A 20,914-nucleotide genomic window follows, 5' to 3' on the forward strand; every position below is an offset into this window, starting at 1 on the left:
ACTGTGTGTGTGTGTGTGTGTGTGTGTGTGTGTGTGTGTGTGTGTGTGTGTGTGTGTGTGTGTGTGTGTGTGTGTGTGTTGTATAGAATGAGCTTATCGATCAGGGCCTCTTTTCTCTGTGTAGTCTGTTGTGTTCACCTACACAACACCCACTCCTCTCTACATCGCCATCGTCTGTCTCTCTCCCACTCCTCTTTCCACTCTGCCACCTTGGGTCTCTGTACATTGCCTGTGGTCACACCTCCGTTCATAATCTCTCCCTTGTATTTCTTCTCCCTTCCCCTCTTTCTTCATCCCTTCCTCTAGCTCTGCACGGGCAGATTCATCTCCCTTGTCTTTCTCCATCCTTCCATTTTCAACTCCAAATCCTGCAATCATTCACTCATTTGTTGGACTCTCTCTATCTCTCACCCCGGCTCTCTGCCGGTCCGCTCCACTGGTCTGTGACGTACGCTCAGGGCCCCTTCCCTCCTTTCTCAGCTTCCCTTTTTCCCAGGCCCAGCGAAAAGCAATATACAGTGGGGAAAAAAAGTATTTAGTCAGCCACCAATTGTGCAAGTTCTCCCACTTAAAAAGATGAGAGAGGCCTGTATTTTTCATCATAGGTACACGTCAACTATGACAGACAAATTGAGCAAAAAAAATCCAGAAAATCACATTGTAGGATTTTTTATGAATTTATTTGCAAATGATGGTGGAAAATAAGTATTTGGTCACCTACAAACAAGCAAGATTTCTGGCTCTCACAGACCTGTAACTTCTTCTTTACGAGGCTCCTCTGTCCTCCACTTGTTACCTGTATTAATGGCACCTGTTTGAACTTGTTATCAGTATAAAAGACACCTGTCCACAACCTCAAACAGTCACACTCCAAACTCCACTATGGCCAAGACCAAAGAGCTGTCAAAGGACACCAGAAACAAAATTGTAGACCTGCACCAGGCTGGGAAGACTGAATCTGCAATAGGTAAGCAGCTTGGTTTGAAGAAATCAACTGTGGGAGCAATTATTAGGAAATGGAAGACATACAAGACCACTGATAATCTCCCTCGATCTGGGGCTCCACGCAAGATCTCACCCCGTGGGGTCAAAATGATCACAAGAACGCTGAGCAAAAATCCCAGAACCACACGGGGGGACCTAGTGAATGACCTGCAGAGAGCTGGAACCAAAGTAACAAAGCCTACCATCAGTAACACACTACGCCGCCAGGGACTCAAATCCTGCAGTGCCAGACGTGTCCCCCTGCTTAAGGCAGTACATGTCCAGGCCCGTCTGAAGTTTGATAGAGTGCATTTGGATGATCCAGAAGAGGATTGGGAGAATGTCATATGGTCAGATGAAACCAAAATATAACTTTTTGGTAAAAACTCAACTCGTCGTGTTTGGAGGACAATGAATGCTGAGTTGCATCCAAAGAACACCATACCTACTGTGAAGCATGGGGGTGGAAACATCATGCTTTGGAGCTGTTTTTCTGCAAAGGGACCAGGACGACTGATCCGTGTAAAGGAAAGAATGAATGGGGCCATGTATCGTGAGATTTTGAGTGAAAACCTCCTTCCATCAGCAAGGGCATTGAAGATGAAACGTGGCTGGGTCTTTCAGCATGACAATGATCCCAAACACACCGCCTGGGCAACGAAGGAGTGGCTTCGTAAGAAGCATTTCAAGGTCCTGGAGTGGCCTAGCCAGTCTCCAGATCTCAACCCCATAGAAAATCTTTGGAGGGAGTTGAAAGTCCGTGTTGCCCAGTGACAGCCCCAAAACATCACTGCTCTAGAGGAGATCTGCATGGAGGAATGGGCCAAAATACCAGCAACAGTGTGTGAAAACCTTGTGAAGACTTACAGAAAACGTTTGACCTGTGTCATTGCCAACAACAGGTATATAACAAAGTATTGAAAAACTTTTGTTATTGACCAAATACTTATTTTCCACCATAATTTGCAAATAAGTTCATTAAAAATCCTACAATGTGATTTTTTGGATTTTTTTTTCTCATTTTGTCTGTCATAGTTGACGTGTACCTATGATAAAAATTACAGGCCTCTCTCATCTTTTTAAGTGGGAGAACTTGCACAATTGGTGGCTGACTAAATCCTTTTTTCCCCCACTGTATACCCTCCTCTTTCTCCTCTCTCTATCCTCTCTTCTCCAATCACCCTCTCCCTGCCCCTCTCTGCTCAGCATCAACCACCTCCAACAGAACCAGACTCCAGGGGAACTGGTCTGCGTGTCATGCCCTGCTGAGGTAGCCTCACCTGGGCTAATCTCTGTGTCTCTCATCCCCCTGCCCCTGGAGGAGCCCCTCATATAGCCCATTCAGAATCTGTACTCAGACTGTAGTCATCATGAGCTAACATTGGGAGACAGTATTAGCCCCATTACACTGTTGTGCCTTACACTCCAATGTAAGATGGCTAGCCCCTCATCACAGGGGATTTGAAGTGTGTGTGTGTGTGTCTGTGTGTGTGTGTCTGTGTGTATGTGTGTGTGTGTGTGTGTGTGTGTGTGTGTGTGTGTGTGTGTGTGTGTGTGTGTGTGTGTGGGGCGTGGGGCGTGCTTCTGTCTGTCTCTCTTTCTTCATCCTCATCTACCAATGGGAGGCATGTATTAGCTCCGGTGCTCAAGCAGCACCCAGGTTCCAACACTCCAATTTGAGAGGGGTGGCCTTTCAGTTCAATCAGCTCCTATCATCCAATCAAGGCTGGCGAGGGCTCTAACGGCGTCTGAGTGGGTATAATCACTGTGGTTACAGTGTTACCGGGGGCCCTCAATCCCGCCGTGTTAGTGTTAGTGCCAGGCTATCCGGGAGTCACGGAGACAGGTGTCAGCAGGGTGGAACAGGGTATTAAACAAGCACGGGGGGCGAAGGGAAGGGGGAAGTGTTTACCCAGAGTCATGGCAACAGTGTCCCCAATAGGAAGGAATGTTCACCTCTGTGACTTCCCCTTCTTCAAGCTCTCTATCCTCTTTTCTCATTAGCCCTGTTTCTCGCTCTATCTTCCTTCCTCTCCTTAGTTCTCTTGTTGTCCCTCGTTCTTGCTATTGCTGAATTCAGTTCCGAGGTCCTTCACGTAAGAGTGTGGCACACACAGAACACACAGCAGTAGCACCTATACTAGACAGAGTGCCAAGCGATGCTGAAGTGGGAATCGATGCTTACAGTCTCAACAGCAAAACAAACAGACAGACAGCGGTAAGAACACAAAGAACACCGGCCCAAGGGACAGAAGGTCAGAACATATAGAGAGACATGAGAAAAGGCTGTCGCAGTTTACTGACCAATAAGCTGGGGAGGAGAGAAGAGCAGACACTCGGCGGGAGATTAAAGAAGAGATTGATTGACAGGCTGAGAGAGCCAGAAAATAAAGATGTCCTTGACATCTCCTCTTCACCATAAAATCTTCCCAGAGAAGTTGGTGGAAAGCCAACTATTCAGACATAGACACATTTTACATTTTTACATTTTAGTCATTTAGCAGACGCTCTTATCCAGAGCGACTTACAGTTAGAGTGCATACATTTTCATACTGGCCCCCCGTGGGAAACGAACCCACAACCCTGGCGTTGCAAGTGCCATGCTCTACCAACTGAGCTGTCATAAGGACAGCCTAGGTAAATCACCATTATGATTAGCATGTTTATCACTCTCTGAAGAGAGTTCAATGATGGTAAATTAACTTCCGCTTTAAACAATCAAGTCAATATACTTATTTTAATAATCCCTCACAAGGCCTGAATTTATATTATTTTTATTGGACTGAAAATAAACAAATAAATGAGATATCTGACTAAAATCATCAACATGGTTGCCTTCTGCCTTTCCGATGCCAGTGTCCAGAATCGATTTATATCCTGTCAACTTCTCACTGAGGACAGATCAGCTACTGTAAGTAGTAAACAGGAAGTGAACTATGACATGTGACTGACGGCCAAGTCTGATAGAGGCCAAGTCATCTCAATAATCTCAAAGTGGCTTCCTCTCTTTCTCTCCCTCTGCAGTCTGCAGTCTGCACTGACATTCCTGATGGGGTTCCACCATGTTTCTTTAACATATCCTGTGTTTTCAGATCAGTGTGTAGATGAAGGGAGAAAATTCTAAAAGAGCTAAATACTGAAGACTTGAGATACAGCCCATATGTCCATAGTTCCAGTGTTATGGATGAGACAGTGGGCTAGTTGGAAATTAGACAATCATTACAGTAAAATGCATCACCTGCACTAAACAGTCAGCTAGGAACTCTTCTGTCCATGAGTAATGGAACCATAAAACCGAAAGGGGGAAGAATAAAACTCGCCCACGTTACGCTGCGTAACTCACTCTCTCTCTCTTTCTCTCGTTCACCGTTGTGACTTTGTGAAAAGCGACACACTGAAATGTGTTTATGAGTTGATCCCTTCAGTGTTCCGTAGAGCAGGAGATAGAGCTTCTGTTTTGACAGCCGCTAGCCTTTAAACTAAATCAGCTGATCAAACTGCTGTGATACTGCCGTGCAAGACTGAATACAAACAAGCCTGAGTATTGCCCCTATCGTGTTGACTTGACGGGCACGCCAGCACCGCATGCCAACGTTTGATTCTTCAGTCATGTAGTCCTACTAGAGGAATCATGAAATAAGGATGTACTACCGAGAAATTCCAACATTGGCTTCACTCAAGGTCTTTATTACGGCACGCGTGTGAGAAGGGGAGGAGGTCCCACTATTTTAATTAAATTGTCGACAACTTTATTTTATTTGGAGTAGAATTATCCTCAAAGGTTTGGATCAAAGGGTAAAATCTTGGCTTATGTTGAAGAGTTCTTCAACGCATTAAAGAACAAAGTGGTGAGCTGAACTAGTGATTCCAGCATAATCTAGAAGAAAGCACAAGAGAATCCTACTCTGACATGATGCAAACTATGCCTGACAAGCATTAAAAACGGCTCAGGCTGACAGAGCGTCTTGAGTAATCACTCATATTCTTGCATTAGAAAGAAACTTGAGCAAACTGTGTCAGCTGTCCTCTGAAGTCGCAGTGTGTGGGTGTATATGCCTGCTTCCCTATTTGTTAGTGTGTTTAAGGCAGAATAAGACGGTGACTCACACCGACATTGATTTATACTCGCCGCATGTGGGTGTGTACGCATGCACACCGACGATAATTGGTATTCAAATCTTCTCCCCCCAAGTCCATCCAATTGCTGCCGTTTTTCAACCGCCAGTGCCTTTAGCAGAGCCATGGGCCAGATGCATGATGACAAGGGGCTCAAACGGATGGCTCTCATTGCACGCAGTCATATAAACAAATGGAGGTGATTAAAAGCCCATAGGTGATCGGAGCAGCTGTAATAGCAGACTGGCTGGGGGCCAGTGTGGTGGTAGTGGTGCTGGTAGCAGCAGAGGCGGAGTTAGCAGTATTAGGAGCTCTGCTCTGGGGATGCTCTGGCAGTTTGGCCTGCAGCTGTAGCGGATCACCCACCCACCCACACACACACCAGAACCCCAATACAGAGCTCTCAGTGTGTGTGTGTGTGTGTGTCCCTCAGGCTGGCCCAGCAGACACGCGCTATGAAGTCCTCCTCGCCTCAGCTTTTCTTCTCCATCTCACCCTCTCTCTCTCCCCTTCTCTCTCTCTCTCCCCTTCTCTCTCTCTCTCTCCCCCCTCTCCATCGCTTTCTGTCCCTCTCTTTCTCCTCCTCTTCCTCTTAGGTAGCCATCTCTGGTTGCCTCCCTGTCTTAACATCACTCTGTCTATCTATCCAATCAATCCATCCATCTCTCTCCCTGCCATAGTCAGAGGCCCCTCTTTTTCTCCCTTCCCCTCGTCTCCCTCCTCCATTCCTCCCCCTCCTTCTCGCTAAATGAGTTTTTCTGATTTCCGTCCTGATTTGTATGATGAAGGGGTGTTGAAAACCAGCCATCTCTCCAACTCCACCTTCTCACTGCAGCTCTGCCTCTCCTCCTTTCCCCCAACCCCCTCTTTCTATCGCTCTCCTCCCTCTCCCTCCCCCATTCCAGCTCCCCATAAACTCGACCACGTTACATGTCATGATTCCTTCCTCCCCTTGGCTGACTCCCCACCCCCCCAGCTCTGTCACTAGCTTGATTAATGACAGTGATCACCAACCAGGCCCCAGCCAAGGCAGCCTGCAGCTCTAGCAAAACCCTGCACTGTAAGCAGCACACACACACACACACACACACACACCTTTCTCTCTTACTCCAGTAAAGGATACATGTACATACACTAACACACTCATGCATATAAAATCACTCTCTCCCCCTCTCTTGGCTATAGTGCAGTAGCTGTGGAATACACACAGGGGTATGGAGGAAAGACTAATGTTTCTCCAACAGTTGACGTCATTGGCAGGCACAGCACCGCTCTGTGACAATACACTACAGTATGGAAGCAAGACCTTAACCCATTCACTGCCTTGCTAGAAGCATAATCAATATTACCGAATATAATGACATCAGCCTACACTACAGTGTAATATAACTTAGTAATAGCTACTGGGGTACCATATGGGAACCTATAAAACAAGACTATTCACACAACCCACTTCTAATTCCTTTGTTAGAATCATGGGAATTGTAACTCATTCTAATAAACATTGATGCAAGCTGAGCTAAAGCAATTCCTCTCGGATACAAACAGATGGCGTAACCAAAGCCATGCAGTAAAAAGAGCAAGTTGTCTTGGAGATGTCATATTAATCCAAATCCCCAGTGTGCAGCACATGCATTTATCATGGGATGTGAGCATGAAATAGGCTGTCCCTATGGGAACAGAACGGAACAGGATGGGACTATCCCTAGGCACACAGACATACAGGGGAGAGAGGCCCATAGTAGGCTCCTGCACTGCCTCAGGGTGCCTTGCTGGCTTTAATGATCATTCTGCAATACAACATTTATAGATATCAGAGCAGCTGATAAGAAGGTGTTGAGAACTCAAAGGTTCCAGAACACATAATGTGGAGAATGTCATGTCAGTGACAGGCAGGCAATGACTAGTAATCTATTAGACGAACACATGAGGCTAGGGATACTGGGCTAGCACCCCGCGACAGTTTTGTCTCCAGAACCCAGGCAAGCGAAATTACTCTGGCCGAGGATGCTGTCAGCAGTGACTGACTGGACAGAGATGTTGTGGTAGTAGTCGGCTTCTCTGCTCTGCTGCGGTATTTGTTATGAGCAGGCATGTGGCTGATTCGATATTCACACTGTGCGGTTACATAGCCTATGCATCCCGTTATGTGTATCCCAACTATGTTCTGTCGATGCAAATGATGAAGTGGAAGACGTATAGGTTATGGCGTATGATGGCGATGCAACGTACAATTCAATATCATATAAGATCTGTACACTGGCCAGAAGGTAGGAAGGTGTCAATAGTTTTAACTTTTGTTTTCAACATGGGGTCGTAACAACGCATGTTTAAATATAATACTACCTGTCCAAACACAGAAAATAAACCATGCTACCATGTAGCATCAATATATCGATGTGTAGGTGAAACATTAACGATGTGTGTTCAATGAGATACAGACCACATCGGGTTTAGAAAGCTTCACATAGGACCAAAGGAGCCGCGTAATCGCACATGCACAATCACCACTGTCCCAGGCAGGCAGCGCGCAGTCCTATCCACTGACAAAATATCCCATTTACAGGATGAAATAGCCTGCCGTGCATATTTAGCGTTTAGATTATTGTCACACAATCCTTTCAACTTTAATAGTCAACAAAAGGTCAGGGCAAGTTCCTACAGAAAGTATGATGCTCTCGTTTCTGCGTCTTTCTTTACCAGCGGATAGCCCATTCTTTATATCATTCCAAATATAACATTTTCTTACCTGTCCCCACAAGAGATAGCAAAGTGATGATGGACAAGGGAACGCAGTAGTTCCACACCGCCGTAAATGCCATCGTTGATATTCCCGCTGATCTCTTTTTTGATAATCCTCTTCCTTGGAGAAATGAAAGTGACGTGAACCCGCAGGTTCACCCGCGAATAAAGCCTGGAGTGTGTCTGGTTCTGTTAACCAACATTCACTGGGTCTTTTTACATACAAAAAAAAAAATGGCTTACTACTAGACACATACACCCACTTTTTTTCTCGTTGACCTGACTAAACGACCGTGGTTCCGACAGTTTTTCTTGGTTACTTAAAGATATTTAAAAGATAGCGAGGAGGGCGGGACTCGGAATTGTTCTCTGACCAATAAGAAGCAAGGAGCAGGTGGATGAGTGTATATCAAAGATGAGGGTGGGTTCAGAAAACAAGGGACAGAACATACTACAAACTATTGCAATCAATGTAGATAGGCTACTATAAACCTGATTGATAACAAACATTAATAGCCTACCAAATAAAATGTATTTACAAAACATGCATTGTTAAGTCAACATGTATTATTATAAGACTGTTTCATATTCAATGATATGCATATGCACAAATATATATACAGTATGTTATTGTAACATTCAAAACATAATAGGCTGAAGATGAAAATTATGTTATAATGGCCATATACATGGAGGCTACGCAACTTATTGTGTCGATCAAAGGAATTTATATAATTGAAGGAATTGACTACTGAATTTAGACCTATTTTCATATTGGAGTAGCCTAGGAGTAAACAACAAAAGTGTCTGTGTTCTAAATGTAAAGTGAAATCATCAGTGGAGTGTAGAGCAGAGCACTAACCTAAATAAAGGTATATTTGAGCAAATTACCGCTTGGAATAGAGGTAATGAAATGAAACCAACAAAACTATCTTGCGGTTCCAAATCCTTGTTCTTGACAGAGCTCGGGGGCGCACACAACGGCTGAATAAGAAGCACAGAAGACTCAGTTTACCGTCATGCTGTGGTTGCACTGCACCCCAAATTGCGTTTCCCAGTCACAGCGTGGCACACAAACGGGCCTATTATGAAAAGTGTATTTTCTTTTGAAAATACCTCAGTGAATATTTTATTATACGTTAATGAATGTTTCAAAGTTAGTGTTTGGCGACACCTTTAGATGGGCAAAGTGCATAGCATGTCAGATCAGCTCGGAACATGGGCCTACAATTAACATGTATTTGTTAATTAATTAATTCGTTTATTCATTCAGCCTGAAAATTATAATATATTTGAAGCAGAGCACATTCTCATTTTCAGCTTTGAAAATTGCTCGATGGAAATGCTGTAGCCCTAAGCCTGAATGTTCCTCTAAAATTGCTACATAAAAAGTGGCCTGTCTCAGTCTCCATAATAGGCCCATCTGTCTAGTCTTCTGCCCCGTAGTCATGGGTAGCCTGACATGATTGTAGGCTACTGATTTACCCTTCTGTACTTCTCCCGCTCAACCACACTTCCGTTCCTTCGGTCTTTTGATTTGTACTTGTCCCACGCCGAGATATGTTCTCTTTCATCACGTTGTTTTGGCTAGGATAATATCCGCCCCCCTGCATTTCGTTTTCCCCTGTCACTTTCTCTCGGAGTGTTTGTTCCCGGGTTGGCGGTTGTCAGAGGCGGCTCCCCCGCACCAGATGGGGCATTGTTGTTAAGTAAATGGTGAGAAAACACCTGCCTCTCCAGCGAAAACCCCACTTTAATTTCAGCCCTACATGCATATGCGAGGGAACATACAAAACCAAGTGAAGTGAACAAACGGACCATTACGCGCCTTCCACAAATGTGCAACAGTCTGTAATTTAGCAATTCAACAGACTAGAGACCACGTGTTCTAAACAATGTATTTGAGCGGGCCCTAGTTGCGATATTATTCAAGATAACTATACCTGCTCTAATCATTCTCATTCCAATGGAGATCTCCACTGAGACAGGCTTCCATAGACAGGTATACTGCTGCTGTCGGTCTTGCTGAGACATGTTGCACTCCAGTTCGCAGCATAGTTTATCCATGACTGCAGGTCTAGTAGCATCAGCTAGTCACCCAACTATAGGCATAATGTCATAACATTGTAATAACCAATGTGTGTGGTTATGGGTATACTGAAGCCTTCTTCACAACAATTGAACCTCTCTCCTTGAAGTTCTTGATGATCCGATAAATGGTTGATTTAGGTGCAATCTTACTAGCAGCAATATCCTTGCCTGTGAAGCCCTTTTTGTGCAAAGCAATGATGACGGCACGTGTTTCCTTGCAGGTAACCATGGTTAACAGAGGAAGAACAATGATTTCAAGCACCACCCTCCTTTTAAAGCTTCCAGTCTGTTATTCTAACTCAATCAGCATGACAGAGTGATCTCTAGCCTTGTCCTCGTCAATACTCTCACCTGTGTTAACGAGAGAATCACTGACATGATGTCAGCTGGTCCTTTTGTGGCAGGGCTGAAATGCAGGGGAAATGTTTTTGGGGGATTACGTTTTTTTTTTTCATGGCAAAGAGGGACTTTGCAATTCATCAAATCACTCTTCATAACATTCTGGAGTATATGCAAATTGCCATCATAAAAACTGAGGCAGCAGACTTTGAAAATTTATATTTTTGTCATTCTCAAAACTTTTGACCACGACTGTAGTGTTGTAGTCCTTGGGCCAACCTGTTGAACCAGCAACATCCATGAAGGCGTACACTTTTCACCCATGAATGCCTCAAAGGCCAAAATAAAAACACTGTTCACTGGCATTTCAAATGAAGAGCGCTTCAAATTTCCAAATGGTATTTTTCTATGAAACATGACTGTTTTATGGACTTTTGGATACAGTTTTGACCTCAGCCTTTACACCTAAGACACAGATGCAGACACACAGTCTGTAAAAAGCCAGGCGGTGGCTGGAGAAGGAACCTGCAGTGAAGACTTGAATAATCAGTTTAATAATATTATCCTCGCTGTGCTCTGTAGCGCATGGACAGTACCCGTTAATGGAGTGTCACTGTGAAACCACAGCATCTCCGTCCCGTTATTAAAGGCAGACTACGGTCAACCACGCACACATAATAAAACCACATAAAATAACATCAACAGACAGTCCAGTTGTAATAAAATAAATAGTTATGCGAAGAGCCGTTATAGTGATAAGCTGTGATGCAAATACGTTAAGGTTACAAGGCAACAGAGGAGAAAATTAAAGAATGAAGTTGTAGCCTGGCTGGGAGAGGGAGAGTTATTAATGTTGCTGTAGGATGTGGTGGTGAATGAACCATGTGTAACCACAGACATAGCCTCACTTAAAACGATGGGTAGATGTCTCAAGGTTGTTTGTCTATTGTCTGTTATTGACTGGGCATATATGTAGGGTCTCTCTCCATGGTTAGATGGTGAGTGAGGTGCAGTAAAGGTTAACTCTAGAGTAGGGCTCTCCAACCCTGTTCCTGGAGACCTACCATCCTGTAGGTTTTCGCTCCAACCCTAATCTTGCACACCTGATTCGAATAATTAGTTGATAAGCTGAATCAGGTTAGTTACAACTGGGGTTGGAGCGAAAACCTCCAAGAACAGGGTTGGAGAGCCCTACTCTAGAGGAAGGCCTTGCAGAATGGATAGGAACTGGAGTAAACTGTGAGGTTATAGAGAGGATGAGGTCAAGAAGCCATTGGATTTACTGTGTGTGCGTCCGAGCTTGTACCAGCATCCAGCTTTCACAGCATTGTCAATACTCTTCCCCCTCTCGATATGTCCAACATTTAAATGAAATCAATGATAAAAGACACTGGGGAATTGCTATAAAAATTTCTCAAAGCAGCTTTATATCATGAATATTAAAAGTACAGGAAATACAGCAAATAGATAGCGCTGAGGGTAATGTTTAAAGTGCTTCAGTTGTCATTGGAATATAGAGATACAAAATAATCTACAAGTCTACATCTTGTCTGTATACTTTGAAGTGCGTCAGCACTAGTATGCTACACAAGGTTATACATTTCCTGGGAAAAAAATCCACACCAATATTCTACACAACGTAAAAGCATTGAGGGGAAAAAGGCACATTTTTGATACAGCAGTCAAGTTATATTTGCAACAGAAGAGGAATTCCTTTTTGTGATCCCAAGGCCGCAAAAGTGCTGGTGGTGAGCAGTTTAACTCAAGGTAACCTCCTTGTGAAAAATGTCTGCAGCTGCTTAGGGTTCACACAGTACATAAGACTCCTCCCCCTCGCCTTGCCTCAGATAAGAACGTGAATCTCAATTTTGCAGGTTGCGAGATCAATAAAGAGAAAATTGCACACCTTTTGTTCAAGAACACTTCAGCCAACCCTGCTGGAAGCAAACCACCCCAGTAAAACAATCATTTGTCTCCCTCCTCTTACACCCAGCCAGCCTTTGATAATAGCTTTGATTTTACTCTGCATCCTGGCTCACTGCAACTCTGCATCCATAACCCAGGCACCTCTCCTCCCACCTTGACATCTTCCCTCCTTCCTATTCTTCACTCCCTTTCCCATCTTTCTCCAGTTGTTCCCCTACTTCTCCTCTCCATCTCTTGGCGCGGTCACACCAGTGGTTGTTTGTCGCCACTGGTAGAGGGCAGAGACTCCACACTGGCTGTGTAGATGGGCTTCTTCTGAGAGCGGTCATCACTGGAGGTAGAGAGAACGTTGCACCATTATTTGTAAATGGACTGCCCAGAGAACCACAGGAGAGAAAAGGACAAGTAATAGAGAACAAATAGACTGCCAACCAGTGGTCTACAGAATATACTGTAGGTCAAATGTAAGGAACAACCTAACCTCAATAGCTTTCATATATTACATAAGACACAGAATACTTATTACAGAAAGCATGTACTGTACTCATCATGTTGTAATCACTCTGATAAGAGGTTAATCAACAGAAGTTGTGGGTCACAATGTGTCTGATTACTGTGTATTTTTTATGATTTTAAACAGTACATACTATGACCAAAGTATACTTTTTAAATTATTTGTTTTATCACTAGTTAACCTTTGACTTCTTTCACATGTTTTGCAAGAGTCTGGTGAAAACACACCCACATGAAATATATACTATAGTATAAATACTATAGTATGCACTGTAGAGATTTTGCGGCCTACAGTCTGCAAAACACTACAGTGAATACTGTAGTATCTACAGTTTACTATAGTATAAATACTGTAGTAAAATAAAACATGTAGTATATACTACAGTAATTCATGTAGTGTTCTGGCGGACCATAGTATAATGTAGTATTTACTGTAGTGTTTTTGCGGACATTACTGTAGTGTTTTCTTTTATTATCTTTGACATAGAAGTGGAGGCTTTCTCTTTGAGGAAACCTACTAGAGAAATTCTAAGAGCACAGTTTCCACAACCTGTAAGTAGGTAGGACTGGGGTCTGAACTTCAGCTCTTTTTTATAACCTGTACGGAACACAATATATGGTCTATACTTGGCATGTAGGTTTCTTACTTACAGGTGGCACAAATTGGTATAGGGGAATGGGTATATGCAAATTATATACTGTAGTATTTACTATAGTTTAAAAAAGTGTAGTGTGTTTGCGGACATTACTGTAGTATTTATTATAGTATTCTACAACATTCTATAGTAAGTACTACACATGATTGAGGGATACTACAGTGTGTAGTATATTATTCTACAGTGAGTAGTATTGTATAGTAAACTGTAGTATTTTATCATGTGGGCAGGGAAGTGGAGAGGTCAGTGAGGAAGTAAGTGACTGGGTCGAGCTGGTCACCGCCACTGGGACGCAGCAGTCTACAAGAACACTTTAACACACACAGTAAATCCACCTTAGCCTTCGTACTATCATAAGAGTCAGAGTGAAATATAAGGCAATAGATATAATATATTGGCCTGGCTATAACCTGGGATAAATGGAAGAGATAGGACACGGTGTTAACAAACCTCCAAACGAGCTTCAATGCCATACAACACTCCTTCAGTAGCCTCCAACTGCTCTTAAACACTAGTAAAACTAAATGCATGCTCTTCAACCGAACGCTGCTTACACCCGCCCACCCGACTAGAATCACTACTCTCGACGGTCTGACCTAGAGTATGTGGACAACTACAAATATCTAGGTGTCTGGTTAGACTGTAAACTCTCCTTCCAGACTCACATTAAGAATCTCCAATCCAAAGTTAAATCTAGAATCGGTTTCCTATTTCGCAACAAAGCCTCCTTCACTCATGCTGCCAAACATGCCCTCGTAAAACTGTCTATCCTACCGATCCTTGACTTCGGCGATGTCATTTACAAAATAGCCTCCAACACTCTACTCAGCAAATTGGATGTAGTCTATCACAGTGCCATCCGTTTTGTCTCCAAAGCCCCATATACTACCCACCACTGTGACCTGTACGCTCTTGTTGGCTGGTCCTCACTACATATTCGTCGCCAAACCCACTGGCTCCAGGCCATCTATAAATCACTGCTAGGCAAATCCCCGCCTTATCTTAGCTCATTGGTCACCATAGCAACACCCACCCGTAGTATGCGCTCCAGCGGGTATATCTCACTGGTCATCCCCAAAGCCAACACCTCCTTTGGCCGCCATTCCTTCAAGTTCTCTGCTGCCAATGACTGGAACGAATTGCAAAAATCTCTGAAGCTGGAGACTCTTATCTCCCTCACTAACTTTAAGCATCAGTTGTCAGAGCACCTTACCGATCACTGCACCTGTACACAGCCCATCTGAAATTAGCCCGCCCAACTACCTCATCCCTATATTGTTATTTATTTTGCTCATTTGTACCCCAGTATCTCTATTTGCACATCATCTCTTGCACATCTATCATTCCAGTGTTAATACTAATTGTAATTATTTTGCACTATAGCCTATTTATTGCCTTACCTCCATAACTTGCTACATTTGCACACACTGTATATATATTTATTTCTGTTGTATTTTTGACTTTGTTTTGTTTTACCCCATATGTAACTCTGTGTTGTTGTTGTTTTTATTGCACTGCTTTGCTTTATCTTGGCCAGGTCGCAGTTGTAAATGAGAACTTGTTCTCAACTGGCTTACCTGGTTAAATAAAGGTGAAATAAAAATAAATAAATAAATAAATAAATAAAAGGAGGGGGCAAATAAAAGAAGTGAACACCACACACAAAACACACAGAGAGAAGGTCACTGGGCCACAGCGCTCAGCACTCACATGGGTCCCTTGGTGCTCTTGGCCTGCTTGGCCCTGCGGACCAGGAAGACGGTGATAGACAAGAGCAGCACCAGTACGACTGCCACCGCCACGGAGGTCATCAACACCAGGTTGGTGGAGTCGTACCAGGCTTGGTGGAGACGGCCGTTGGTGGCTGTAGGCCGGAGAGTCAGACATATTACAGGCTTTAATACCAGATTATTCACAGACCGTTATCTTTTGCCTAGTCCCATACTGTCCATGTTGTAGTGTAGCCAACTCTTCTGGATAAGATGGTTATTATCTGACCCTGCTGGTAATCTATGAACATTCGAATGTCTTGAAAAACTATCTGGCCTTAATAGCCCCATCTCTTAAATCTCCACCTGGTATAGCCAGAAGAGGACTGGTTCCTCTTTCATTTTCTTCCTAGGTTCCTGCTTTTTAGGGAGTTTTTCCTAGCCTCTGTGCTTCTGCATTGCTTGCTCTTTGAGGTTTTAGGCTGGGTATCTGTAAAGCACTTTGTGACAACTGCTGACGTAAAAAGGGCTTTAAAAAAAAATACAGACTAAAACAATTGATTATTCACTTCCACCTCCTACTGAAGCAGTGTCTTTACTGTTATAATTGACATACATCCAGTTTGATTGGCGTGGTTTACTTTGATGCTAGATAATTTAACCGATTGTAATCACAAGGATTACTGTCTATTGGCAATATGATTGTGCGGAAAAACCCATGACCCTTAATGCAGCGTAATCATCTCGCAGGTTGCTGATAAAAATTAAGAATGATGAGTATCATAAATTGGATTAGTGACATCTTTAGTGTCCTAAGAGACGTCCTCTGCAGTGGCCAATTCCTCTCCTCGTCACATAGCCGTAAGACACCCGCCTTCATGGGAGCTCTCTAAACACTCCCCCTCCCCATATGTACCTTGGCCACAACTGCCCCTCTCCCTAACCTCTGTACTCCTTGCCTTCCCCCCTGCCCGCTTGCTAACCCCTACACTTCAACACTTACTGTCCCTCTTCATAACCCCGACCCATGTAGTCCCCCCCTTCCTAACCCCTGCCTACCTACCTGGCAGCACAGTGATGGAGATGGTGCTGCTCTTCTTCAGGCTGGACAGGGTGGGGTGCTCAGCCATGCAGGTGTAGTCTCCACCATCCTCCAGTCTCACATTCTTCAGCCTCAGCTTGGGGGAGGGCACGATCCAGTCCTCTCCCTGATAGGGGGAAGGATGGTGGGTGAGAGGGAAAAAAGTGAGCGAGTGGGGTGCGAAGGGAGGAGAAAGAGAAAACAAGTCAAGAAAAAGTGATCTGCAGTGGAGCTACAGTGTGGGTCCCTGTGAGAGAAGCGATAGACTCCCAGACAAGGTGTATTTACCTGAACAGTAATCCCACTGAATAAATTCCACATAAACCCCATTCACTGACCTAGATGAGGCAATCAGCAAAGAAAAGCACAGCTACACTGTTAACACAACACATAATGAGCAAACGGGATGCACTGTGGACACAAAAATAGCTGCTGCGCTATTATTAAGAGGGAGAGTTAGTAAGAGGGAGAGTTAGACACAGTAGGGGAGGGATAATAGGAAAAACAGAATACAAAACAAACCCAAAAAAGACATTACACCATGCAAATGATTTGGCTCCTGGGATCTAACGTTTTCCTGCCAAGAAAGTCCATTTCAATTTGAATGGGGGACTGAATTAAGAGGATTTCCAGGAAAGGCCAGGTTTGGCCAAAACAGCATTCTGTATGCAAATCCACTGGCTCAGACGCATCCAGCCTCCTGCCTGCCTCCCATGGACATTACTAGAGACCAGGATTGTGCAGTCAGTTGGCTGCTGTCCATCAAATGGCCCATACTGTTTGTTTCTCTGCCCCCATAATTCCTCCCATCTCCATCCTTGAATACTTTCTACCCCAAATCCAAATGTATAAACAGTTATGCAAACAGTTATGAATGTGTGGACAGACAGGTACACAGGTAGATTGAGGGTATTCAAAGTTATGGATATTGGAGGGGTATTCTTTCTAAAGAATTCAAATTCAGAAAATTGAACTGTAATAAAATAGAAAATGTATTAAATGAGGACTAACTTGATATTAAAAAGGTGTGAAATTGTATCAGGTCTGAAATAGTGGACCCACAATGCGCTGAAGTAGTGATACCTCATTTCACCATTAGGGAGCAGCAAATCAATTCACCAAGGTCTTATTGTTGCCTACATGGCCATTCGGTATTTGACATTTAGCATTGAGAGGTCTTAATTCCCCAGGGTATTAGGTTTGTGGCTTTGGTACCAGCAAGTTGAATAATTTAACAATGGTTAACTGAACATTGAAAAATCATTAGGAATCTATCTACAGAATGGCTTTCAGGTTGACTGCCACTTGTCTAGACCTCATTAAACTATTAATCCTCTGTAAGTGGGCAAGCTGCTCTCCAGAAAGAGGAGGGCCAACACCAGGGAATACTGAGCACCTCTTATGGTGCTGAGAGAGAAAGAGAAGAGGGACAGAGTGAGAATGAGAGAGTGATAGAAGGCCAGATCCTGACAGACCCAAACTCACATATTTCTGCCAGGAGTACTGTGGTGCCTCAGAGCCTGTGGTGGAGCACTCCACCTCCACGTCTTCCCCTAGTGTCACATGCAGGTTTTCCTTGATGAACTTCCGGCTGGAGGAGGACACATCGTACACAGACAGCTCACGCATGTCTGAACAGGGGATCAGAAACACAGCAGGTTCAGGCAGAAATCAAGAAGAATGCATGTGTGATGGTTTTAAGAGGTTTGAGTGTGTGTGCGCAGTGTACAAGCATGCATAGACATGTGAAAGTCAACAGAGCCATATCCTTGAGTATACTGCAGTATCGTGCCTCAAATCCTCTACAAATTGCCCTCGAGGGGGGAACGATCAGATAATGGTAAATGCCTTCATCTTCCTAAGTCCTCACAATGGTGCACTGTGGAGTGTGATGGTTAATTTTCTCCCCGTCTCAATGGAACCATCTCCATATGCCTTGGGCTCTCTCCTTCTGTCCACACAAATAATTCCCGCATTATCGATTGCTCCACAGGAGAAGAAGCCTATCAAAAGACATTACAGTCGATTTGATCACCCCTGTAGCGGAAGGGGAAATAGGCCTCACACTACGCCCACCCTTTCATGTGCCTTGTACAATACATCTATGTCTGGTTGCTTTGTATTGCTATCTATCCCCTGTGAATTTCTGTTTCTGAACATTGTTTTTGAAAACAATGAGGAGAATGGATATACTGTACGGTGGAGTGGATAGCAGGCGCTCCTCCTGAAGAGCTACTACTGGGTATGCAGGCTTTTGTTCCAGCTCGACACTTACACTCCGGATTCAGCTAATCAAGGTTCTGGGGAGTAGCTGATACAATCAGGTGTATTAAAGTAGGGTTGTATTAAAAGTCTGCATACCCAGCAGCTCTCCAGGAGGTTTGGTCTTTCCTGCGGTGCTGACTTATTTGTCATCGTGCCATTTAAAACAAAAACAGCTGTTATAGACATGCATGTGACTAGATTGCCCACCCCATACTCACAGTTGACGGTGATAGCCAGGGGCTGGGAGGAGTTGTCGGTTGCCGTGGCATTGTCTGCGACACAGCGGTAGAGTCCCTGGTGGAAGTAGCTGTGGATGCTGCGGATGGACAGGAGCAGTTGCCCCGTCTCTCGCCTCAAGATAACACCAGGAATACACCGGTGGTACATGGGCTCCTCCTCCAGCCGATACCAATTATTCATGTACTGATGGAGAGTAGGGGAGGAACAGTGAGAGAGAAACGGAGAGAGAGAGATTTACCTAATCTGCAAACAGCACAGTCATATGCAGGACTGGCACAGTGATAAGTGTAGTAGGGAGAATTATTACCTTTTTGGTCTGCACACATTGTGGTCATTTCTAATACAATAAAAATGATCAAGCTGAGCCCTGTCACACATAATTAAACATACTGCACTAACTGAAGTCGAGTTCAAGTCATGTTTCGATAGGTGCAGCGCCTCAACACGCTTTACTTCACATAGCACAGCAATAGAATTGGCAATCACATAGCCAAATTAGAAGTAAAGTCAGAGGTAGAAGTAGCCTGTGTCCTGACCTTGGAAAACTTCTCAAAGTGGACTTGGCTGGTGTTGAGCTCCGAGTCAGAAAACAGGCATTCCAGGGTGACTTCATCGTTCTCCAGAACAGGCTTGTCTGGTCCCTGTATGACCAGGGCCGCTAGACAGGACAGAGGAAGACAACAGGGCTCAAATCAACCCCATCATCATACACTTTAGTTGTCCATGCTAGTTTATTGTTTGGCTAATCTCATCCCATGGCTGGTAGACTAAAGTATTGTTTAGCTCTCTTATTGATAGACTAGGCTGTTGCAGCAGCTTACTATTTGAGTGACAAATAAATTGTTTTATTTTTATACAAGCTCTTCTGTTTCCTTCTCTGTCTGGCTCAGACCGGACTGGCATTTAGCCAAAGACAGCCATATGAACAACAGGTTTGTCTACTTGACTATAGATGCTGGTGATAAAAGGTTGGTAGGAGGACCCCTGCTGGACAAAGCGTTTTAGTGCAAAAACACACAGACCAACCACGCACTTGCATTTCTTGTCAGAGGAGCTGAACAACACGTTGAAAGCGCACCATTTCACGGGGATGACTGTGGTATTATCGATCCATACCATAGACAATGTTGAAGAAAAGCAATTGGTGACATGTTTTAGATTGTGAGAAAAAACTAAAAAGTGACTTAAATTGCTTTTCTCCACAGGCGTTGAGTCTCCAAGGTAAATCAAATCCCTTAAGAGTTGGATAGACGCACAGAGATTAATTTGTCACACTTTCAATTTCGTATTCAAATAATTGGATTTCAGGGGAGTTCCGCTCTCAATGAATTATTGAATCTATTACAGACGCACCCAGAGACGATATAACAAATATACATCTGCGTCGCCTGATTTTATGCAGCACTTGAGATCGTTTCAGCGCGACCAAATAAACACTTGCAAAACCGAGAACAAAAATACTCTTTCCCATAATATACCAACCAAGATAATACACCATGTGGAGGCAATGAGATGAGTGTAAATTAAATCTGAGCGTGAGCCCTCATGTCAAGCCAACACAGCTGTCCTACAATATCTTGTAAAGTCAACTAACATGAAGGACAATGCTGAACAGTTCACATTTGCAATTTAATTAAAATAAATATGTCTACATAAAATGTAAGTGTATAGAGAGAGTAGAATAAAATGCACTCAGTTATTAAAGTAAATAAAATTATATTTACCAATACTGCTGTGAGCACGTGCAATTACTAAAATCGCAAAGAGTATAAAACCTCCCATGTTTGTTAGTGGATTCTGGGTATTGATGTGTAGTCCTACTCTGCTTCACTGTCTGTGTCGAAATACTGCAAATCCGTCTGACTGTCGAAAGGAATGTTTGGAACTGTATTTATTGATACTGGGAGAGGCGTGGCTTTCAGACGTTACTTTCTTTCAAAGTTTGGAAACAAGCTTTTTTATATATAACTCTTTCTTTCCACGTGCCGAATGTTTTTATTAGTGTTTACTTTATTTCTGTTTGTTTTTAAATAACTATTCTCCACTGTTGTATGTATTAAGTAAAAACAAGACGTGTGTATATTGATAACAATTTGGAGTATACGTTCCAATTACCAAGCACTTGTTAGTGCGTCACTTGTCTCTGTGCAGTCAGGATGTTGATGTACAGTGTCACGCATGTCAGTGCTATCCGGGTTCATTGGGACGTCCCTACCCTAACCATAACACTTACCTAACATTTTACAATTCTA

The 20,914-nt window shown here is 43.6% G+C and overlaps 2 protein-coding genes across 2 annotated transcripts in view; both read right to left on the reverse strand.

The window, feature by feature from the left end:
* LOC311122013 (cell adhesion molecule 4-like) overlaps window positions 1-8,162 on the reverse strand; it is a 159,822-nt gene extending 151,660 nt beyond the window's left edge. Inside the window, exon 1 of the mRNA XM_084158022.1 lies at window positions 7,850-8,162. Coding sequence (XP_084014148.1) covers window positions 7,850-7,922 — 73 coding nt within the window. The 5' untranslated portion in view covers window positions 7,923-8,162. The remainder of the gene's footprint in view (window positions 1-7,849) is intronic.
* A 3,516-nt stretch (window positions 8,163-11,678) lies between these two features.
* On the reverse strand, window positions 11,679-20,552 carry LOC311122130 (cell surface glycoprotein MUC18). Its single transcript, XM_084158035.1, has 7 exons — window positions 20,387-20,552; window positions 19,199-19,320; window positions 18,641-18,845; window positions 17,643-17,788; window positions 16,140-16,284; window positions 15,078-15,231; window positions 11,679-12,529 (listed from the first exon to the last, which is right to left on the reverse strand). The coding sequence occupies exons 1-7, from the start codon at window positions 20,442-20,444 to the stop codon at window positions 12,442-12,444; spliced, it is 918 nt and encodes a 305-aa protein (XP_084014161.1). The 5' UTR covers window positions 20,445-20,552; the 3' UTR covers window positions 11,679-12,441.
* Between the last annotated feature and the right edge of the window lie 362 nt (window positions 20,553-20,914).

Source organism: Coregonus lavaretus, assembly GCF_964263955.1.
Source record: "Coregonus lavaretus genome assembly, chromosome: 3".
Taxonomy (NCBI): domain Eukaryota; kingdom Metazoa; phylum Chordata; class Actinopteri; order Salmoniformes; family Salmonidae; genus Coregonus; species Coregonus lavaretus.

What these genes read in the sequence shown, in the direction of transcription:
- LOC311122130 (XM_084158035.1), bottom strand. Translation starts at nt 20,444, where the DNA reads ATGGGAGGTTTTATACTCTTTGCGATTTTAGTAATTGCACGTGCTCAC. An exon ending in AGTACTCCTGGCAGAAATAT is followed by an intron (nt 16,285 to 17,642) that starts GTGAGTTTGGGT and finishes TCCCCCTATCAG; the next exon opens with GGAGAGGACTGGATCGTGCC. An exon ending in CTCCATCACTGTGCTGCCAG is followed by an intron (nt 15,232 to 16,139) that starts GTAGGTAGGCAG and finishes TCCGGCCTACAG; the next exon opens with CCACCAACGGCCGTCTCCAC.